General features: G+C 35.9%; 1 protein-coding gene across 2 annotated transcripts; it reads right to left on the bottom strand.

Moving 5' to 3' along the window:
* Positions 1 to 239: 239 nt before the first annotated feature.
* LOC103696908 (cytochrome c oxidase subunit 6a, mitochondrial) lies at positions 240 to 11,462 on the bottom strand. Of its 2 annotated transcripts, XM_026801058.2 has the most exons (5): positions 11,222 to 11,462; positions 11,011 to 11,117; positions 10,815 to 10,857; positions 2,796 to 2,870; positions 240 to 589 (listed from the first exon to the last, which is right to left on the bottom strand). In XM_026801058.2, exons 1-4 carry the CDS (start codon positions 11,355 to 11,357, stop codon positions 2,836 to 2,838), a joined length of 321 nt encoding a protein of 106 aa, XP_026656859.1. In that variant the 5' UTR covers positions 11,358 to 11,462; the 3' UTR covers positions 240 to 589; positions 2,796 to 2,835. The 2 variants fall into 2 exon arrangements, with proteins under 2 accessions (XP_026656859.1, XP_008776851.1); XM_008778629.4 differs by lacking the exon at positions 2,796 to 2,870 and having other exon boundaries at positions 11,222 to 11,460.
* Positions 11,463 to 15,293: the final 3,831 nt, after the last annotated feature.

Consider the following 15,293-nt stretch of genomic DNA (forward strand, 5'->3'; position numbering starts at 1 on the left):
GGAGGCACAGAAAAAAAAAACAAACTAATTTCGCTCATCTGCAATTGTGATGGCAGTTACAAACCTAACCCTCAAATTTTCTGGTACTCTAGGGTTAAGCAGAAAAAAAAGGCTCTGTGGCTTAATATTGATGAGTAATAAATGTGGATTGGAATATACATGTTTAATGATCCATCTCACTACGACAAAGGATTTCTTCCTGCGAGCTGCAAAATATATGCAAAGGGTAGAAGCACCACTCCACAAAAGCAGTTCACTTGCATCACACTTCATTCCAGCAGTTCTGCTCAGCGATAACCGAGCACAAGCATACTTTAAATTAAACAAAGCTCAACCAAACCGAAGGCTACATATTTGCTGAGAGATCTACAGCATACAATTATGTCAAACTGCAGTATCTTCAATACTGAAAGTAGGTTCAACAAGCTTATTAGATTTGCAAGAAAGAAAAACTAGAAGATAGATTCGAAATATGTCTGCTCGAATTTCACTTCACAACCAGCGGAGATTATTGAACACAACTAGAAGTCTCCTAACAAAGGTATATCCTAGTGCTCAGAATGCTTCTTCTCAAAAAGCCCATCGGGACCTGTATACGATATGCCAAGAAATGTGTTAGGCCAAAATAGTGAATCAAGAAGAGGTACACACAGCATTGACAGAGAATAAGAATAAATTCAAAGGTGCAAGATGCAAAGCTTTGTATTTATAATTTTACTGGTAAGTACAACAGTGAGATAAGAATAACAAAAACAAGCACTAAATTGAACATACCAACTCATACCAGGATGGAAGCAGCATGAACCGCACGGTTAGATTGGTTCAGGGCCTAAATGGCTTGAATTAACCCACCCCTAATTTAGCTCAGTTCGAGGCGATTTGGGCAATTCGGCCAACCATTTCACCTCACTAATAGAGGAGGCAGAGAAGGCCTTCCTATGCCTTCTCCTGCTCTTCCTTCCTTTTTTTTTTTTTTTATAATCCACGAGAAAAGTCAAAAAATAGCAAATTCTTGCCGAATTCAAGCCAAAATCGAGGTAAGATGTTCATGAATATGCATATTACTTGCTAAATCAAGGATTCTTGTTGCAATTCACTCATACCATACAAAACGGGGCATGATATACTGTGGCGGCCTGAATCAGACGGTACGGGGCATACCGTACCAATTCGGCATCCGTACCCGGTATGGGTGGCATACCGATACTCGATACGTCAAAAAAATTTCGTATCGTACCGTGCGAACATTGTGCTAGTGTGGCACTGGTATGAGTTCCGGTAATAAGATGACGAACCTCGAGATGGGGACCATGGTGCATGGCCTAATCGAGCCCACGAGGATATGATTGCATACAGGAAGCAGACACATCCAGATGGTTTGGGACATAATCTTACTGCTATAGACAACCTCGCATATGGAATAGGGTGGGTCCCAGGATATATCTGGATCTAAGTTGTATATAGAATCCTATTTTGTAAAGCTAAGCTAGCATGGATATCCTTTTTCTGAGATATCGTATTCGAATGGCTACTAATCTCCACAACCTTAGGTAGCTTATAGGTTAGATTTTGTTGCCTCGATCTTCGGATGGCCAATCCAGTATTAAACAAAGGATTAATATCATGATCATTATCTAGGAGGCGAAGCTTATGAACCATATGGCTAACCAACAAATTATCTGAAAAGTTGGAGTAATATACTAGACACAAACTATGACCAGAATCACAACATCACGAAGGACATAGGCACTCCATAAAATTTTAGATGTCAATACATATTTTGTATTTCAAATCCATTTAATATACAGCATGTGTATTCAATTATATGTATTCATGCCTTCAATTATATTACAATTGCATTAATTTGTCGATTATAGCATATGTGTCAAGATGCGAGACCAATTTGACATAAAAGATATCAAAACAAAATTTAAATCCTAAATTAAACAACCACAATCGTTAGATAAATACTGAAAGCATTAAAAAATTGAAACAATAAAAAATAAATAAAAAAATGAAAATGGTGTACCAGTACACCACTATGTACCAAGTATCCGTATTGTATTGAACCGGTCATCGACCGGTACGGCACTTGATCGGTTTGGTAGATCTTGTAACATAAAATTATTGACATAGCCTCTCTTTCAAGTAAAGGTTTCCCCTAGTTGAGATAAAAATAAGGAAGAGAACTAAACTTAAGTGGTCGAATCCTAAAAAATAAAGAAACACCAAAGCATTAACCCTCCCCAAAAAAATCAAACAAAGGAAAGAACAATAATGAGAAATATTAGTTTTTCATAGTTTGCTTGAGGACTACTAATTATACATGACATGAACGAGTGGATCTCAAACTGAATATATTGTACATATATCTTATATTGAAGAGCAAAGACGTAGAACGTAGAAAGTATGATCTTCATTAGAACTCATTTGGTTTTTGAAGATCAAGATCAACACTTATATACAAGATGTTAGACTTCTTTAGTAGTCTGACAAATGAGAACATGATGAGCTAATAGTATGCCATTAAATCAACCAGACATAAGACATCCCCACATTCACAAGCAAAATATTTCCTTTTCAACAATCATTCACAATTTCGACATGCAAGTGATCGGGAAATTATGTGCAAGCAAGGAGCAGGGTTCCTGTAAAAAGGAAGAAATGCAAGCCGGGAGGAGAGAAAAGAAAGTCCACATAGCTAATACAATATACAGGGATTACATGTTTGTGTTAGAACAACAACTTGGTACATGTATAGTTGGATTCCTATATGGAAATTTGCACAGTATTACCTTTTTAAGAAACAAGCTTTTTCAGGCACCTATAAAATATTTAGCATCTATGCATAGGGAAAGAAGCATCTCCATCTATTCAAAGGAAAAGGTTAAAGAGGAAGTTACAGGTTTAAATAGATTTACGATGTAAATAAATATCAAATGTACAACATCTTGAAGTAGCACCACATTTTTTTTTTTTTTTTGCAATTCAAATTAAACTTCCATAAACATGGGAGACATATTAATGAGTACAAATCAAGCTGCCAGCCTTACAAGCACCTATATATAGTTGGATTTAAAAATCACAGTATAAGCCATTAATGTTTGTCGCTTATCAGCAGAAGCCACTGAAGACTTGATAATCCCAAGTAGGAAGGCGATCCTCTTTTCCTTTAACCAATACACTTTAGTGTTATATTTATCCGAATTTATACGCATTTAAGAGAGTAACAAATTACCTAATTAATGTCAATTCAAGGAAAATATTGGTTTTTTTATTAAACTAAAAGCATTGTCAAGGCTACCAACCATATAAAACTAATTTCTTATTCTCCTATCCATTTGTGATGCGATCTAAATGTCATCAGATAGATAATGCAGTATCTGTACTTCCTGATATAAAGAAACCCTCTCACGATTAGTTTTGTCTCATTTTGTTGGGCTAATGTGCCCTGTTCAAAAGAACTTCATATCTTCCCCATCTTTATTACCAACGAGGATATAAAACCCAGTCATAGTCAGCTGCCTGTGCGCCCACCAAAGGCAGGGTAGCCTCCCTTAGTTTTGCACGGCCTATTAAGGAGGCCAGATGGCTGAACACTTTCAAGTCAAGAACTCAACATTCTTGGGTGAAAAAAATGGATCAGATTTAAGTGAGCTAGTTACACAGTAACCTGATGCAGATGGTAGATTTATGCCCTAGCCTGTGGCCAAGAGAATGACAATAACATAGTGGCGGTGGGTGGGTGGATGCACTGGATAAGGGCTATGAAATTGCTGGCGGTTGCAGTTGTTGGAGCTGATGGCTCTAATTTTATTTTTCTAGTCAGCTCCAGATTGTTTCTGTCACCATTGTTATCCACAATGGCAGCAGCTGCCACTATTGCGGCAGCTGCAGCCATCAAGAATGGTTCTTGCTGCTGTAACTGAAGCCATGCAGTAGTTATTGGTGTCTGTTGCTGCCTTGGCTTTCTTTTTTTCTCAGAAAAAATGATCTTAACTTTTTCATAAGGTTTCTCATTTAACATATTTATGTTATTTTGAATTTGTAGCTACATTTGTATTATAAATTAATATTCATATGTTTTATTGGAAGTTGTTCTATGATTGTTCCATCAAAAGTTATTTTTGGTGTACTATAATCTCAAATGTGCAGTATAGGATGTGGAAAATTGAAGTAAGTTACATTGTCCAGTCTATGTTATGGCCCGAGTTATTTGTGCAAAAAGAATGTGTATATACTAGAAAAATTATGCTTGAGTCATTTGCTTGTAAAGTTAAGTCTGAAATGTTTGCTGAACTGTTTCAATTACCTAAGAGATTATATACATATATTTGATTGCATACTATTGCTTGTTAAGTCGTTTTCTTGCATTTGCAGAAATTTATATCAATGTTGATGATTGGTCTTCTGTTGAGTTCAATCATGTTTTCAGATGGCCAAAGTATAAAAAAATGTTTGGAAGCTCTCTTACAGCCAGATCTGAAGGACAGCAACAAAAAGCAGCGCAGCTACTGTGTGAACATTTCAAATGCCAGTATACATAGATTCAAGAAGAATATTTCAAACTTTAGTTGATTTACCATTATATCAACTAGTCACCGTCATGTGCAATGCACGGAATTTGAGAGAATTATACTCTCTCTCTCTCTCTCTGATTATGTGGGCTCTCACAAGAGACTACTCATTATTAAGCACTCGAAGATTTATCCCATTACACAGAGGCTTTAGCAGTATGGAATCCATCCTTGTGTTCTGGAACTCCTCTCTCTTCCCCCTCCCCACCCTCTCTTAACTGCATGGGTCCCGCAAGAGTCTTTCTAAATAGAAAACTTCCATAATTATTATCTGGAGGCTTCATTTTTAGAGTCCAGCTTCATATGTCCAACTCCAAGATTTCTCTTTATATACAGTTATATAGCATAAACTTCTGAATGTGATGGAGAACACTTACAATGCAAAATTTGTGCTCCCTAGGTTGTTTCCTTGTCCTAGAAGTGTATTTCTCCACTATTACAATGACCCAAACAGATTTTAATCCACCAATTACTTTTTTTTTGGGTAGGCCGATTACTGTTTATAATGTCCAACTTAGTGTTGATGGTCCACCTCGTGTCAAAGGCCAACATGTTTTTTTGTTTTTTTGTTTTTGCTAAGTCCTCTTATAAAGTAAGAAGAAAAGATTAAAAGATGGACATGAGTTTGTAAAAGATGAAAAATCGCAATTTCATGAGACATACTACCTAGTACCTACCTTCACTACAGTAAGATTGAGCTTATCATCCAAAAGCAGTGGCATGCCATTGTGAAAACACTTATATTCATGTATTTAGCAAGAAAAAGAAAATGATGAGAGGGAGCAGTAATAGTTAACATGTGGCATCCTACTTGTTCTGGTAAAACTACAAATAAGATGACCTCACATAAATTTGATAGTGAGAAAAGGAATTAAAAAGATAGACAAACAAGCTAATAGAATTTGTGATGCTATAAATTCCTCTAGTCATCATCACAACATCTATAATTATTTATTGATTTACAGCTAAAATGAAACTGTCTTGGACAATTTTAGACATGATAAGGTTGAACTCTACAGATTCTGTGCTTAAGAGAGCTTCAGATTTTAAGGATGTAATTAAGGATTTTATTTTATTGATAATTTCATTTATCTACCAGGTGAAGGATTTCCATTGGTGCAAATATGTTTACCTGCCATAAAGGACAACATAGCCAGAAATGGATATCTATTACTTCTTCATCCCTTACTTCTTCATCCCTTGTTCTACTATCAAGCTTAAGATTGCATAGAATATCCACTGTGCAAACTTTCAAAAAAAGGAGGAAGCGAATACCTGAGCCATTGTCAGAGTGTAGCAACAACTACTCCATTAGTTGAGTTAGTAGTGAGAAATTTATTCTCAATGTTCCAACAGGCTAGCATTATTTTGTTATTCAACTTAAAAGTTACCCTCTATGGCATCATAAAAAAGCAATACTAGTGACATTTATTTTTCTTTTATTTTTCACTACTTCTACCTTTTTGTTACTTGTGTCTGTTGTTAGGTTAATATGTTTACAGGTCCGAGCAAGGCTACTATATTATTCTTCTTCCTCTTAAAAAGAGAATCTTTCCATACTCTCTCTCTTGGTTAATTACAGTTCCGGGCAAACATGTTTATCATTAAATTGCAGCTCAAAAGATGATAAATTTTACAATTATTCTCTATTGCATGCTTGGTCAATTTTATATGAGGTGATCATCTTTGTAGTTTTACCAAAAATGCAGGATTTCATACCTCTTTTCCTTCACTATGTGTGCAAATGCATGAATTCAAGTATTTTCATTGTGAAGTCATGTCATCTTTTGAATGATAAGCAAAATTGCTATGGCAATGAAGGAAGTATACTTTACGAACACGAAGATTTTATTTTTTATGAGTTCTCCCCTCTAATTTAAATAAACAGATACTACAATACCTTTAAGGCCTTTGGCACTACATGGACCATCAAAACCGTGTCCGTTAATACCATTATCAATAAGCAGGCTAAAACTTGTTTCTCCGATTGTAATGGTGAAAAATTACAGTTCAAACTAACAATCATAAGAAAGCAATAGCTGCAAGAGTACGAAGTCTGCATCTTTAATGTTCTATATCGGTCTTTACATTCACATAGAGGGCGGGTCCTGGCACAACGTTAAGGCTACTCCATTGTGAGTTGGGTATCACGGGTTCAAAACACAAAACTAGCCTCTCCACATGCAGGGATAAGGCTGCATATGTTTGACCCTCCCCAAACCCTTAGTGATGGGAGCCTTGTGCACCAAGATACCCTTTTTTTAGTTATATTCACATTTTCAAAAAACATTAATGGCAACATTGTATAAAATAAGAACAACAATTAAGAAAAAATGTTGAACTATAATGCAAGAATAAGATCAGTACATGAATAAACTCCCCACTCTACAAAATTGATAATACTATTTTGGAATTGACTAATCCAAAAGAAATCCTTGATACACCCAATCATCAATTTGCAACAGAAGAAAGCAATAAGAAGAAAATTTAATAAAAAATAGCATTAAGAAGAGATCAAAGAAGGCACAGACCTATACTTGCTTAATCAAGGATCAGCCATTGGAATCAATCTAATGGTTAACATAAATCCAGCCGAATAAAGGGGAGGATCTCAAACAAACTTTCTCAAAGATTCCAAGAAACCAAGCAATCCCCTCATCTTCCCATTCCCATTCAATCTATGCCCACATCCCTCTTTGCTTTCTTCATGTCCCACCATCACCAAGCCTAAAACCTCAGCCTTTCTACTCTCTTCACCTCCCACCATCACCATGCCTAAATCCTCAGCCCTCCCAGCCCTTCAATCCTCTCTAGCATATAGCCAAATAGCAAGTTTGAGGCCTACCACTCCAAAGTCTGACATTGTTGGCAACAAACTCCTGCTCTGGCCTTAAACCATCCCACTAAGACTCCCCCTCTAATCACAACCACCACCTCCAACCTCTGCTAACACTGGGCACCCTCCCACAATCCAATTTCCAACAAAAGCCCCCCTCCCTCTGACCTATCTGGTAAAAATTACCTAAACCAAAAGTTTGTTCACTGTACATTTAAAATACCTGAGTGAAGATCAATTTGAGCTTGATTTAGCTTAGTCCAATGCAACTTGCTTTAAGGATAGCAAGCTGATTGAAATAGGCACATGCACAGTTTGATTTGAAATTAGGCATGCTTGAATAAGAAATGGGCCAAACTTGGATCCTAGTTACCTGGTCTGAAAATAATTTCAAGGAAGACTTAAATTGGACTACACTAGATCAAGCTTGGATTAAGTACAACCACACCATCAGTGCTGTCAAAATTAGACGATCCACGATCTTGTCATACATTCCAGATCAAAACAACACCAAGCAATCCAAATTGGGCATTTGAATCATTTTTGAAAAGATCGGAGGATCCAATTTTGGATCATACAATCCAAATCGTGGATTGTCTGATCCACTCGATCGCTCAATCCACTGAAATAAGCTGTTTATGCACTACCCACACGAAATAGAGTCACGCTTCCCCTGTTTCATGCATCAGCTGAGTGAAATCAGTCCTCCCATACACTTGGTTTGGTATTCTTTTAAATAGATGGATATATTCTTGATTATAATAAGGATTTACTTTACTGACTCTTAGGATGATTTTAAAGGAATTTTGGACACTCAAGGTATTGATTTACTTTCATTTTAAAGAGTTCTATTTGAACTTGAATTAGGACTAAAAAGGTAACCAGCTGGCTTTCTCAGATAATAATCAATTGGCTGCATGAAGAATTCTAATCTCTAAATTAGGACTCAAATCAGTCTATCGGGCAAGCATTGATTAACTGTCTATTTAGTATATATAAGTCCTTATAAGACAAGAGAAGGAGTACAGCAGTACATGTTAAAAGGAGATTTTTGCAAAATTGCATCTAGGTTATTGGATTGAGATTTTTGTGAAAATGATTAAAAGTATAGCAGGCCCCTTCTTCTCTCTCTCTTTCTCTCATTCTTCTAGTTTACTATTATTCTCTCCCTCTTCTACCCCATGCAATACTATTTTCTTTTTTTGAGCAAATTCAACCTTGTTTTCTCTCTTCACTGTGCTAAACTCTATTGTTAGAAATTATATTTCTCTCACTAATAACCAAACTTCTCCTATTCTTGTGATTTGTTATTTACTTTTTGGTTTGTTAAATTTTTGATATATTTTAAAGATTTCTGAAATCTTACAATGCATGATCCCACTCACCCTGCTCTACAATTTAAAATTTACAATCCAACCCCAATCTAAACAACATTTCATACCATAACCTAGGGTTTGAGGTCGACCACTCATTAAGTTAGCAACAAGGTCACGTGATCAAGATGTTAGTGTTAAAGGTCGGAGGCAGCTTGAATTTTCAAGAGGAAAAGGGATCAATGGTCATAACTGTTCTCATGCAAGAAGCTAGGACCCAGCGACAAGGATGAAGAGAAGATTAATCATGATCAAGAATTTGGCTAGTACCACTGCCACCCCTAAATTCCTAAAGAATTTCAATATAAAAATCCTCGATAAAACTTTTGAGAATAGATACGGGTATAAAAGTAACTGTATGATATGATATGAAAAATAATATTAGGTAAAAAATGTCGAGTTCCAATCAAGCTTGGATTGATTTGGGTTCAAAAAATTTATACCCATACCCCAATAAGCTGTATAATTGTACAGGGTCCAGTTTAGACATACATTCTCACTACAGCTAAACACAAACCCAAAATGTCTCAGGGACCTCACTTGAACCCATTCCAAACTCATAAAGTTTTGGGTCTAAGTAAGGGTGCTATAAGGTAGAGTCTAAAACCCAGACCCAGACCTAGACCCATTGGGTTTTGGGTTCAGATTTTGTTCCATAACTGGGCAATTGAAGGAAAGGGTCAGCTTCGGGTTGGGGTATAAATATAATATAAGACTCACTAGGCCTTTGGGCCATACTTAAACTCTACAACTGGACACACCTGTGTACGTGAACTTTGTTAAAATTAAATATTTTTTGTGAAACATGGCAGGGCTCCGATGTGGAAGATGTAAGGTCCCCCCCCCCCCCCCCCCCCCGGGTCTTGAGCATCGTTTCTCCATCTCCTATACTATCTGGCTGTTCTTTATTTTACTCTTTTCCTATCACATGCATAGCAAGTGCCAAAACTCTAGTATAATTAAATATTCTTAGGAACTTTCAGCTACTTTCAGAACTTATGGGAACAAATCCCTTAATCTATAAGGATATTCCCTACTGATTGAGGAAAATTGTACAAAATAAATGACAGGTTATGGCTCCCAGCTCCTCACCTTTAGTATACAGATATTGAAAGCGGCATGATATAGATCAGGCAAACATTCAAACCCAAGGAAGCATTCCTCCCTTGCAATGCATACTAACAATTTGTATGAACATTCCATTCAGATGTCCAAAAAACCACATACACAAGCAGCATGTCTTATCATTAAATGTTACATCCTGAACCTGGATCGTTAAGATCCAAACATTCATGGAGATGATTACCAGACCTATTTCTTTCGTTTTTGGAAACAAGGAGCAGCAAAAACAAGAGAATGTGAATGACAGAAATAACCACTGAAAACAGCTAGAATAGGTTTACTACGTCCCACAAAAAGAAAGAAAAGCAAAATCTTGTCAACTATTTCTAGGCTTCTCAATATAAAGCCTTGATTAACAAACGGCAATTGCATCCGATGACTATGCTGAAAGAGCTCAATTACCAAAACCAGTTTGGCAAGCAATTCATGGAAATTACAAGCATATTAATCTTCAGAAAACCAGGATTCATATATTTTCATGATGAGAATTTTTTTGTTTAGTGGAAGAGAAATAGGAAATGAAGTTATACAAAGAGAAACATAAGCTTAAAGCGGCAATAACTCAACAATATTACACACAACTGGAAATATCACACCATTAGTCAGCAAAATAAAAAATGCATGTTTTTCATAATATCATGATCGAATTTTTGCAAAAGGGACTTCAATGGAAGAGTTTGTTAACATATAAATGCCCTTCAAAAATTTGCTGAATATATGTGCTATCACACATAAAATAGAAAGTGTGAACCTAGCCAAATAATCGGGCATGATACAAAATGGTTTAGAGTAACATGTTTGATTCTTTCTACTACCATTCGGCATGTTGATATACCTTGGAATCGAAAGGAAAACAAGCACCAATAGTTATACATTAGCCAGGAGTAAATATGTTAGGAAACATACCCCAGGGGAATTCCTTGTTCCGGATGTGCAGATATGGGTAAGGCTGCCAAAAAAAGACTTTTATTATTTGTTAGAAACAACGTACAGCCCCGCCCCCCGCACCCCGCCACCCCCCCACCCACCCCCAAAAAAAGGAAAGGAAATATTCGCATAGCTAAGAAAAAATTATGATAAAAAGCGAGCAAGAAAAGCTTACCGGCGGCTCGGGATGGTGGGGATGGCCCTTGGACAGGTTATAGATGGACAGAATGGTGCAGGTCACGATTCCAGCGTATGTAATCTTCTCCCATTTCGCGGTCTCATCTGAAGAAACGGAGGAAAAAAGGTACAAATTCGAAGAACCGAACCACTAACCCTAAGACTAGAATCCAGAAGACGAAGAAGAGATTGAGATCGGGAAAACAAACAGGCGTCGTCGTGGTGGGCAGAGGCGGAGAAGCTCCTCTTGTTGAGAAGAACCGGGCGGGCGCCGCTCTTCGCCTCTCCACGGAGGGCGGCCGCCGCCGCCGCTCGAAGACCCGATCTTGCCATGGACGTCGCCATCGCTCCGTCTCGTTCCCTTGCGACTCTCGATTCGACGATCCGGTCTCTGCTTCCCCCTCGGGACTCTCCTCTCTCTAATATATCTAATGTCTAATCTAATCAGCATAATACTAGAATGGGGACAGCTCCATTAATTAAGTGGACTCTGGATAATAAATAGTGTACTCATTTAATACAGTTATTTATCAAAATATAATAATATAATATTATTAAAAAAATTTAGCTCATCACACTCTATTAAATTAATTTATTAGCACTATTAAATTAATACAAAAATTAATAATATTTTTAATAACCATTTTTACTTAATATGGGTTGATATTAATAAATTTTATTTTTATTAGTATTTATTAATAAAATATATTTTATTAGCATTACACTATCACTGGATAATGCTCATATTTATTTTTATTATTTTTTATGGTCATGATTTTACTTAAAAATGAAAATAAAATTACCAATAATTCTATTATATTATATTTAAATATCTCCTAACGACAAATTTTTATTTCTTATTATATAGAGAGTGGATCATAATTTTATTATCCTGCAATAATATATTATTTTGCTATACTGATAGATATACAAGTACCAGTAGAATTTTGCATATCGATAACATATTATATACCAAGATCAAAAATTTATTTTTAAAAAACAATTAAATTCTTATATTTATTATATTTTATTTTAATTCTGTTATTTAATTTATATTGCATTAAGAAAAATAAGAAAAAACTTGTATCCTACCCATGGGGGTTATATGCTAGTTTGACTCTGCGTTCCTACTATAAAAGAGTATGAGGTTTGGCTTACTCGGCATGTCTTGCCGACTTCAGTTGTAAGTTGAAGATCTCTTCCTCTCATCTCTTGTAAGAAAGAATTGAACAGTCAATTGTTGGATTTGGCAAAATTCCCACGGCTAAAATGAAGAGGATTAAATTCAATCATCAATAATTGGTTGATACACATATAGTCCCAACTCTTGTTGCTCCTTGTGGAGATGGGTTGAGGTTCAAAGCCAATGATGTACAGATTTCAAATACATGTGCTTGCAGGAAATAATTGGAGATTATGCAGCTTCTGAAAATGGTTATGGTTGGCTGATTATAGACCTAGTAGGTTAATTTAACCTTTAAGGCTGAGGTGGGGTAAGGTAGGCCCTCATTGTACACAATTTGATAGGATTGCTATCAGCTATAAGGCTTGTATTTAGGCATATCCAAGTTCAAAAAGCCACCAAACCTTGCATTTCTGTTATGAAATTAGTAGATAGAAGGAAGCCTGGAAATTAGCATTTGGCAAATTCTCTGCAGCAACCTGTTGTATGGAACTCAGGATTTACAGGTCTCTATGTTTTGAGGTATCTTGTAAACGGGAAAAAAGAAGTAATCTGTTTTTAGGTCTCTATGTTTTGAGGCCTACGTTCCTGTTGTACTTGATTTTGTGAACTTTAAGAAATGCTTGATTGGTTTGAACTTTTCAAAAGAAACAAATAGAGTGGGATGATAAAAGCATGACCAAAGAATTTGAAATGAATGGATGGAACCTATGGTTCATTTTAGCCTTGCAGAGGATAATTTTTGAGGACTGCGAGTTATTCCAGTAAAAGATGATGTTGGTTATGCTGGGAGTAAAGATAAAATAACTACATAGAATGATTCTGAGAAACTAAATTATTGTCTTCTACAAAAATAATATATTGACAACCAGTAATTCAAGCTTCTGTTGGGTGTCAACAAAAATAAATCCAGAAATCATTATCAATGAAAGCCAGGATGCTGTATAATGAAATTTACAGATTCGACAATTCTGTCTTGATGGCGCAAAAGCAAAGCTATATCAGTCAAAGCTTCTTCAGAGATACAAAGAAGACCCACTTACTTTAAGAAAATAATGGTTAATGAAAAGAGCTCTTGCTTTCAGCATGGGAAAGAGCTAATCATATTACTTCATCCGTTTTCTTCTTTGCGAGACCAAACTTGGACTGCAAGCTTGGGTACATCATGCAGAGATCATATGCAAAAGACTACTAATCACAATTAGAAAAAAAAAATCCAACGTTATGTGGGTATAAATACCTTTAATCAGCGGAACGCATCTAATTTCATAATGACTGATGGATATTGCATTCTTTGAGTTTGGCTGTATCTGAAAACCTTCATAACCATTAATAGAAGTGATAACAAAACTAACAATGACAGCAATCAAGTCTCATCCCATAAAGATGGATCACAGAACAACCATATAATAAATAAGCAGGCTCCATGAAAAGCTTGAGAAGCATTTCACAAGTTGCCAACATATTTGATGATTATAAGATATTGTTAAGTATAACTAGCTGCTGATTGGAGGATTGTATATAGATGATATGGATGCTATATATAAGTATTCTTATGTGATATACTTGCAGCCTATCTGCTTCAAGCAAAGCAAACTAAGATCCAGATTAAGAGGGGGCATGCAATCCAACCAACAAAATTAAATCCAGAATCTACAGCAGAATACTAGATTAAAAGCAATCTTTAAAAGCAACAAAGGATGTTGTATTTTAATTTTTAAAACAACTGCAAACACATGACAGCATTCCTTGAAAAGTCTTAGACTTTGTACGAAAATTCTCTGGAAATACACATGCGAAAATCCATGTCGAGGAAGAGTACAAGATGATAATAATCTTGGGTAACTGTGAGTATGCTGCCAAGATTAACAAATAGAATGACCTAATAAGTATCTGAGTCCATCTGTGTTGTATGAAACCGGTTCATTCTAGCTTCAAAGTAGCCCGAGGTTGATGTGCATTCCACTGTAATAACATCCACACAATTGATGTGCCTAAAAGAATAAGAAAGACAACATAACAAGCTAAAAGACAAGGAAAAAAATATTACAAGCTAAAAGACAGGAAAAACAATGTCTCAAGCTAAAAGAGAACAGATTTTTATCCTTGTGAAGGGATAACTACTAGTTCAAGGATATATCCAACAAAACAAATACAAAATTAAGAAATGTTATGTAATTATAACAGACCAAGAAGCAAAGTCTCACCAACCTCCCTACTGTTTGTTGTTGAATCAGTTGCCTCAGTTTTAATTTTATATGGATAGTTTATGCCATCTTTGGAAGTAGGTTGCTTGGCCATGGATGAGAACTCATACATGACCAATATTAATTAAATGGATAACCAAACTGACTCAAAATAGGACAAGCTTAAAAGTGTCTACAAGTAGAAACATGCTGATAAACTCGAATATTGGAAATGCATGGAGGAGTTATCAGTATGTATTATATTAACTCAGTAAACAATGCCAAAAAAAAAAAAAGATGCTGAAAACAACATAGTTCAAAAACTCTCAAGTAGAAAATAGAAATCATATATATATATATATATATATATATATAGAGAGAGAGAGAGAGAGAGAGAGAGAGAGAGAGAGAGAGAGAGAGAGAGACTACTCTAAGAAAATTTCTAGGAATGGGTCCCCCAATTGTATTTTTTTTCCTTGGTGAATCTGGCTCCAACACGCATTAATTACAGAACTGCATATGAGTTTACACAAATATAATTCATGATGATCTCTAAATGTTTCCTCTGATTTTGTTTCTTTTTCTTTCCCTAGTAAACGATATATCTCTTGAATACATCAGGGCTCATGATTGCTTGCAAGAGATCTTTAACAAAAATGATCACAGCAAACCTATGGAGAGGGAGCAATAGAGCACAAGTCTCCACAGTTTTCTGACCACAACCATACAAAGAGGGGGACTTGATGTCAGCTTGCTCAGGACAAGAAACCTCTACTCACTGAAGTAGACAAAAGAAAGTATGAAGGAAGAAGGTGATCTAAGTTGACTCAATTAATAAAGATCTAACCTGATCGCATTAGAATCCAACACTGATATGAAAATAGCATTTCATCTTTCGGTTCACATTACATG

The sequence above is a fragment of the Phoenix dactylifera genome, unplaced genomic scaffold, assembly GCF_009389715.1.
Source record: "Phoenix dactylifera cultivar Barhee BC4 unplaced genomic scaffold, palm_55x_up_171113_PBpolish2nd_filt_p 000007F, whole genome shotgun sequence".
In the NCBI taxonomy this organism is placed as follows: domain Eukaryota; kingdom Viridiplantae; phylum Streptophyta; class Magnoliopsida; order Arecales; family Arecaceae; genus Phoenix; species Phoenix dactylifera.

Excerpts from the sequence above, each read along its gene's own strand:
- LOC103696908 (XM_008778629.4), bottom strand. The coding sequence starts at position 11,357 with ATGGCGACGTCCATGGCAAGATCGGGTCTTCGAGCGGCGGCGGCGGCC. Across the intron at positions 11,118-11,221 it reads TGCCCACCACGACGACGCCT|ATGAGACCGCGAAATGGGAG; the intron begins GTTTGTTTTCCC and ends CCGTTTCTTCAG. Across the intron at positions 590-10,814 it reads GAACAAGGAATTCCCCTGGG|GTCCCGATGGGCTTTTTGAG; the intron begins GTATGTTTCCTA and ends TATCGTATACAG.